This window comes from Tetrao urogallus, assembly GCF_951394365.1.
Source record: "Tetrao urogallus genome assembly, chromosome: 2".
Classification (NCBI taxonomy): Eukaryota; Metazoa; Chordata; class Aves; order Galliformes; family Phasianidae; genus Tetrao; species Tetrao urogallus.
Window position 1 is genome coordinate 9,393,505 of NC_136814.1, and position 7,861 is coordinate 9,401,365.

Consider the following 7,861-nt stretch of genomic DNA (forward strand, 5'->3'; position numbering starts at 1 on the left):
TGCATCATCATTCCTCAAGGCAGAGTGCTTGTTGGCTCACCATACAAAGACAAATGATATTAGTTAGACAAATGGAGAAAGAGGGGCTGCCATAGCTTGGTATAACTAGCAGCTGTTTTCTGTTGCAGATCTGAGATGCGGTAGATGGTGCTGAAGCAGCACTGAGGCTTCTGCAGTATCCGCAGTCCAGCGTGTGCCTGCTGGCTGTCCCAAACACTGATGGTCCTGTGTCTTCATGAGATGCACTCTGAGATGAGAAAACGCTGACTGCTAGTTTTAAAAATGTTAATAAAAAACTCTTTCCATTATTTCTGTATTATTTATGAAGGCATACAGATTAGGTACCACAAATACCGGCTACACAGTGCTTCCAATGTTTGGAGCTCTGCGTACAGATGGTGGTGAAATTTCAGCTGTCAAATGTCAGCTCTTTGACAGCTGTTGCTCAGTGTTGTCAAAATCAACACTTAAAGACAGGTGGAAGTGTGGGAGCACGATGCAGTAGGAATGCATATAGCACACAGCCACCGCGCTCGTGTTTCCTGTCTGTCCATGCACTTACTGGGAAAAGCACGCAGGCAGGAAACGTTTTATGTTCTGACTAAGGATATGTATATCCAGGTTTGTACCATCACAGCAGTGCGCTGTCAACAAACCTCACTAGCTAGGTAAGGCTGTCTGTCACTCTGAGTCTTCTTCTAAAGGTGCTTTCAGGGATGCAAGTTGGTGGTGTTCTGAGTGCTGATTTGGGACACTAAGCATGAAGTGCTGTCACTTCACAGAAGTACCTGGCTCTTTGAATTGTGTGGATTTGACAGGTACTAATGGGATATAAAGTAAATAAGTCTGCTGCTTTTATTTTGTATCCATTAATTTAATGTTATGACTTGTCTTGGGTCATTTGTATGAGGGCAGGATGGCAATGACTTCATCATGGACACATATCCAATGAAGAATGTTTAGTTTGATTTTAAAGAAGGAAACATAGGCCGAAAAGCATTTCTTAGCATCATAGAAGCATAGAATCAACTCTTCACTCTTCGGTTTTGTAAACAACTGAAATTCTGTCTGCTGCTTTGGCAAATTCTGCTGGTTGGCATAATGGCACTGGTGTGATACAGTAGTGTTGCTTTCTGAGGTTGTGAACAGCAATGGAAATTGCCTGGCTCTGCACAGATGGATGTTATTTCTCCTATCTGTAAGGTAAAGTGCAGATGAGTGGGTAAGCGCACTTGTGTGTTAGCCCTTCCCCTGATTGCAGGAACTCAAGTTTTAATGTTTCGTAACTCTCTGTTTTTTTTCTTTAAGAGAGTGAGCCTTCCACTGCCTGTAGGGATTTCTTTTTTCCAAATCATTCGTGTATGTGTAATCCTAAATAGATGCTGACATCTTTCGTATGAAAAGTGAAAACTATAGGAAAAAGAAAATCACACTTCTTTGTACACAGCTTGTATATAAGGTATACAAGTCCCAGTTCCATTCTCAATAGGATTCCATGTGCTCTGTTTCCATTTTCCCAACTGAAAATTGCTTTCCTTTGGTCAGCTGTGCTGCTGCTGTTTTCTCCAGTATAGAGAGAGAGTAGATGCCACAGAATTCAGGAGCCTTGGATAAGGGGAGAGCAGCATACTCATCGTGTACCACCTTTGCTGGTGTTACAAATGAATACTGTCATGTACTGTATATGTATGTATGTATATTGTCATAAAGAAAATGGAGGAATGAGCCCAAGTTGAAATTCTCTAAATTATATGGGAGAGAAAAGCAGTTCCTTGTTCATTCTCTTTAAAAGTTCGTGATCAGATGCAGCATTGGAGGCTGCCTTGCCAGCAGTCCTTTTCTAACTTTTCTACCTCTTACAGCTGTGAGCAGTAATGTAGAGAGTAATGCAAGGTGACCAGTCTTCAGCTGGATCCTTATCAGGTCGCTGAGATTCTGTAACGATCAAAACAGGGCTAATTAGAGGGTTTCTAGCTCTTTCAAATGAAATCTGCAGAGGGGCGGATGAGTCCAGTGGATATTTTAAATGTTAGAAATTCTAGTAGGATTACATTAAATTTTGAATATGTTTCTAAGAGACGCTTTGTTGTGATGCAGATCTTCGAGGTTCATTTTCTAACCTTGGACACGTGTTTATCTTTTCAAAGAGACGTGTAGTCATTCCGATGCAGCGTGCCCTGGAGAGCTTTCTTCCAGTACCAGTTGGTCCGTTACATTCTGCTGTAACTTCAGCAGGGATTCCCGCAGCCTTGTGTTACCATGGGATACATCTTTGTCTTTCAGTTAGGATCCATGTCCCACTGGAACCCTCGTTAGCATTGCATTTCTTGATATCTTTCAGCTGCTTGCAGCCATTACCTCAGGAAAAAAGCACCTCTATGGACTCTGATTCCTCTTCCGCAGGAACTTCTGGTCAACTAACTGTTTTTAATCCACAACAAAATCAGCATAGAAATAATGGTATCCAGAATGGGTAGGGATGGTAGGTGGAGTTGGGCCAAGTGCCTTATGGGCGTATCTGTCACAGTTGCTATTATTGCTTGTGTTTGTGGTTTCTTCTGGCTGGAGACTTTGATACTTACTTAATCAGTTACACTTATTGTCTGTAGATTGATACTTAAATAAATGGAAGGCAAACACTGTGTTTTGAGTGGAGTCATAAGGAGTTGCATCACTACATTCCCATGTCTAAAATGTTTTATCAAACTTAAAACCTGTTCCATCTCTTCTTCTAAGAAGAGCGATGGGCATTGTGTCACCCATAAAGGAAAGTGTCATTCCATTGCTTTGAATGTTCATGTATCCTTCAGATGAGACATGGAATGCTATGTTATCATAGAGTAGCCTGGGTTGAAAAGGACCACAGTGATCATCTGGTTTCAACCCCCTGCTATGTGCAGGGTCACCAACTACCAGACCAGGCTGCCCACAGCCACGTCCAGCCTGGCCTTGAATGCCTCCAGGGATGGGGCATCCACAACCTCTTTGGCAGCCTGTTCCAGTGCTTCACCACCCTCTGTGTTGAAAAACTTCCTCCTAATACCTAACCTAAACCTCCCCTGTCTCAGTTTAAAACCATCCCCCCTTGTCCTATCACGAGCCACCCTTGTAAAGCTGTTCCCCCTCCTTCAATGCTAACCCCTTAAACTTGAAATAGATTTAGTTTAGGTATTTGTGCTTCCCAGAGCGTATGGCATAAAATACTCAACTTGATGGGCACATCTGATGAATTTCCTAATAAACAGCACATTGTTTCCTGCTCTGAAATGTGAAACACCAACAGTGTTCGTATTGCAGTGTGTCAGATTTACTTACACTGTTTCTTTATGCACGGCCATACAAAGCCCTGTTTTCTAAAGCACAAGTGGAGGCATATTTCACTTGTTTGGTCCTTAAACTTTTATGCAATTGAAATGAAAATAGCATCTTCATTTAGTTCCTTTATTGTGTTATCTCATCCTTCATTATTTGAGTTTTTGACTGTCTGATAAGTTGCCAAGGTGCTTTAATTTTCGCTGCCTATGAAGGTCTGCAAATCTGTGTTACTCACTTTCTAAGCTCTTTTTCTGATCAGAGGAGTTGCTCACATATTTTAGGGATGATGTTTTGGAAAGCACTTGTGTAAATGGCAGTGTTTTGTGTTTAGATTAGACAGCTTTAAGCATTTGTTCCTAAAGCTGCCTGGTGTGAAGGCTTAGATGGCTAATAGAGGTAAGTACAGGAGCCCAGTCTGCTCCAGCAGGAGACAGAAACCTCCTGGATGGTGGTAGTGTGTGGCTGCATATGACAAATGTGCAAAGCATAGGAGAAATGTATTTATAAAAGGCGGAGGGGGAGTGATTTGGGATGATTACACTATAATTGTTTTGGTGACTCAACGTCCTTGTCTGTGCTTCATTTCCCAGTGCTGACTAAGGTGGGTGAGTAGTTGGGAACGTGCACTGGAATGGAATTTCAGCATCATATTACAGGAAAAGAAAGCAGAGGAAAAGTAGAAGCTTTTCGTTTTAGCAACTGTATGGTCCAGTAAGGGACTGGGCTGCAAACATCTGCACTGTATTAAATGGCTTGGGTTCGTATTTCCCTTATTTAATGTAATTAGTTTGTATCTGTGTGTGCCATCTTACTGGTAAGGTGGTCACTTTTAGAGAAGAGATTATTGTTTTTGTTAAGCTTGATATTTCTTAACCTGGTGAGAAAGGATGGGGGCAGCCTGTAGTTGTGATGTGCGCAGTGTTCAGCGATGTGTGTGGGACTTCTTTTGATTTTGTTTGCTGCAGTGCTTTCTTTATAAGTGTGTGATCTTTCTTCTTGCTTTCAGATTCTGACTATTAACTTACATAAGCTCTAAAAATGGGAAGAATTTTTCTGGATCACATTGGCGGCACTCGCCTGTTCTCCTGTGCAAACTGTGACACCATTCTGACCAATCGTTCGGAGCTCATCTCCACTCGCTTTACAGGGGCCACAGGGAGAGCCTTTCTTTTTAACAAGGTTGGTAAGAAGCTGAGGGTGAAACTATTTGCTTTAGAAAAATGACTGTCTGGGAAATGAATCTGTCATCACTTGGCACTGACTCGTAATGGCTAGCAAAAAAGTATAGCCTGTCTGTATCCTCAGCCACAGAGCCTTTCTTTTTCTCAGATGATTATTTCAAAAGCATCCCAAGATTTTTAAGAAGCGCGCCTTACTATTTTAATTCTGATTTGTGGAAGCAGTGACATCAGTTACTACAGATAAGGCAGATGTAGTACAAGTGGTTCAATCTCGGTTGGTTGTGCTCACTGGGGCCCTCTCACCCAAAGCTGAATGAGGTTCTCTGCACTCATGGACTCCTTATGAAAGAATTTCATGCCTGTCAGTTAAGCAGCAATGGTTGTACATCCTTGAGAAATACATCTTCAAAAGCATTACCTCTTCTAGGCAGGTAGGGCTACAGACTATTACACTTGAGCTTTCAAGTGCCACAAGCTCTTTGCTTTTAAAGCACTGAGAGTCATGCCTATTGTTTTCAAACTTTGCTCTGTTTGAAACTAGACTAATTCTTTCTATTCCTTATTTTCTGTACATCTGTATCAGGTGGTAAATCTGCAGTACAGCGAAGTTCAGGATCGGGTCATGCTCACTGGCCGCCACATGGTTCGAGACGTGAGCTGCAAGAACTGCAACAGCAAACTGGGCTGGATCTATGAATTTGCCACTGAAGACAGCCAGCGCTACAAGGAAGGCCGTGTTATCCTGGAAAGAGCTTTGGTCCGAGAGAGCGAAGGATTTGAGGAGCATGTTCCATCTGACAATTCCTGAAGAGGCTTCTCTCAGGTTCTCTTCATTTGAAACTTAAAGTAATAAAATCAACAAAAAAATCTGCTTACATACACTGTCACCTTAGCATCAGAGTCGGATTCATGGACTACAGAGTGGGAAAGATTGTGAGAGTATTTCAGATGGAACCTTCCTTTCTTTGTTCCTTTATATTTTACTTTCCCTCCAGCAGCTGTTTGTAGAAAGATTGTTTTGCAGTTGCTGTAAGGTTTTTCTCTCTTGCATTTCCATCTGTTAAATCTGAGACAGTATCTGCAGATACAGTGAGCTAAAAGGAAAATGTTGGAAGAATTTTTCTTTTGTTAGAGAGAGATCAATGGTTGTTTTTGTTTGGTTTTTTTTTTTTCAGTTTGCACAAACTGATGTCAGCGTAAAGTTATTTTAAAATTACAGGTGTTTTTTTAAAAGTATATTCCAATTTTTGGCATAAGATTTTAGCTACTTTTTTTTCTACTCAATCTTTTCACCTGATTTGCTAGCTAAAGTAAAGAGATCCGAATTTGTGCCGAGTGCTAAAGGTTCAGTGTTGGTACAGCTTGGGCTGGCCCTTGTGCCATATTCTTGTTGAGGTTGATTGGTAGCACAGAGCCCATTATTTCTTGTCATTCTTGACCCAAAGATGTCACCATTCCTTGTTTATTTGTGAAGTCCCGGTCGCCATAAACTGGTATTGATTGGAAACTATTTTTGAAATAGGGCAAAACTGCTTGGCTTTCTTTTTTTTTAATTTTAACAGATGTAACTTATACCCATAATAATAATAAAGTAGTTGTCTGTTTAGTCTTGCGTTGCTTACAAAACAAAAGCTGTGTTTGTAATGATAAGGATCCACTGAGAAACTCCTGTTTTGGCAGTAAATTTTTTGTTTCTCTACTAATCTCATTAAGTAGACGGGCAATTGCAAACCTTAATTCTTCAAGTGGCTTTCTTCAAACCCAGAACTTCCTATGTTAAACACAGCTGCTGTGTAAAAGAAGACTGCCAGCATGTTTGTTCATGCATCCAGTTCTACAATCTGCATCTTGTGAAAAGATTTAACTGAACAGCTTGTTTTCAAATGCCGCTTCTGGTGGTGAAACTCTTTCAACTTAGTTGAACTCTTTTCGTTGTGGTGTTCACGTTTTTATCTTTCTGGGCAGCATTACATGTCGCCTAGTAGTACCTAGTGACTTGGGTTCCTGCTTTCTTGTAGAGGTCAGCTCTGTTTAAAACAGTGATCTTGCTTGCCTGGTAGCAAAAATGCTCTTTGTTGGCTTAGCTCAAGGGTGCCCAAACACTTTCATTGTCTTAAGCCATAAGTTGAGATCTCAAGGGCTGCAATGATTCTGAATGTTAGATATGTATGATTCATTATCAAAGATGTGTTTATTTTTTTTTCATATTGGGTAAATTGTGGTCAAAGTGAAATAGATTACCCACAGGTGTACAGGGAGGAACAAATAGATCTGGCCTCTTGCCTTTCAGAGTGACTTCTTCACTAGCTGCAGCTCCATATCTGAAACTAAAATGTGGAGGCTGACTATGCAGAGTATTTTTAATTTTTGGGGGTTGCTTAGTGGCAATTTGGACACCCCTGACTTGAATTTGCTGCCTACTTGATGTAAAAGTAGCTTTATTATAGAAATGTTATATAGAAGGAGAACAGAGTAGATCACATACCAGAGCTGTGCTTGAATCAAGCTGCTTAAACAGTAGTGTACTTGTGCCTCAAATCAGTTTTTGCACTGAGTACAGTAGTGCCCCATTATCTCGGGTTTTTTTCTGTCTTTCACAAACCCCAGAAGTCCCATTAGCATGGTTCTCTGCAGTACTTTTCTTGTACTTCTGGCATTACAGTACAATAAAGTATGTTTTGTCCTGAATTGGTATTTGCTATTCTTTTTCAGTTGTTTTATTTGCTCGGAGTCTGTCAAGTGAATGTTGTAACCTGTCTTCGTTTCCCTCAATTGAGTAAATTGAGTTTCTTCAGCATGGTGATAAGCTGTAGGTGAGCATTTCCCTGAATGGGTTGCAAAAGAGCGTATGGTTGGGTTTTGGAAGTGCTAAGTAGTGCTTCAGGCATATCATTTGGACACTAGAAAGCCTTCAATTTATTGCTGTTAAAGAAAAAAATACAGGAAATTTATCATGTAATGGAATTCTGGATGATGAACTTCTGTTTCTGTCGTTGGAAAACCAGCAAGCTAAGCAGAAGTCCAATTTCTGCAAGAAACGTAGAGCTTTAGCTTACTAAATGGCTTAGGAATTGAATAATTGGGTGTCTGTGTATCTGGAATTGTTTGTGCATATGTTGTGTGCAAATGTTAGGGAGAAGCTTTCTGCATTAGCAGCTGGTCAGACTCAGAAACTAGCTGAAGAACCAAGGTGGGAGATCACTACAGTGGTGCAATGCAGCCTAGAGCTTATTTGGACTTAGAACAAGGCTTCTGCACTTTGGTACAGTGTTAAACTGAGATGTTAAAGATGGCTTTTCCTGAGCTCTATGATGTGAAGAACACAGTAGAGGTGAACTCATTAAAATGTATGAGACTTGAGTCCA

At 40.8% G+C, this 7,861-nt stretch overlaps 1 protein-coding gene across 1 annotated transcript; it reads left to right on the forward strand.

The window, feature by feature from the left end:
• Positions 1 to 4,353: 4,353 nt before the first annotated feature.
• Positions 4,354 to 5,304, forward strand: YPEL5 (yippee like 5; the record flags this gene model as incomplete). Its single annotated transcript, XM_079549880.1, has 2 exons — positions 4,354 to 4,494; positions 5,080 to 5,304. The coding sequence occupies 2 exons, from the start codon at positions 4,354 to 4,356 to the stop codon at positions 5,302 to 5,304; spliced, it is 366 nt and encodes a 121-aa protein (XP_079406006.1).
• Between the last annotated feature and the right edge of the window lie 2,557 nt (positions 5,305 to 7,861).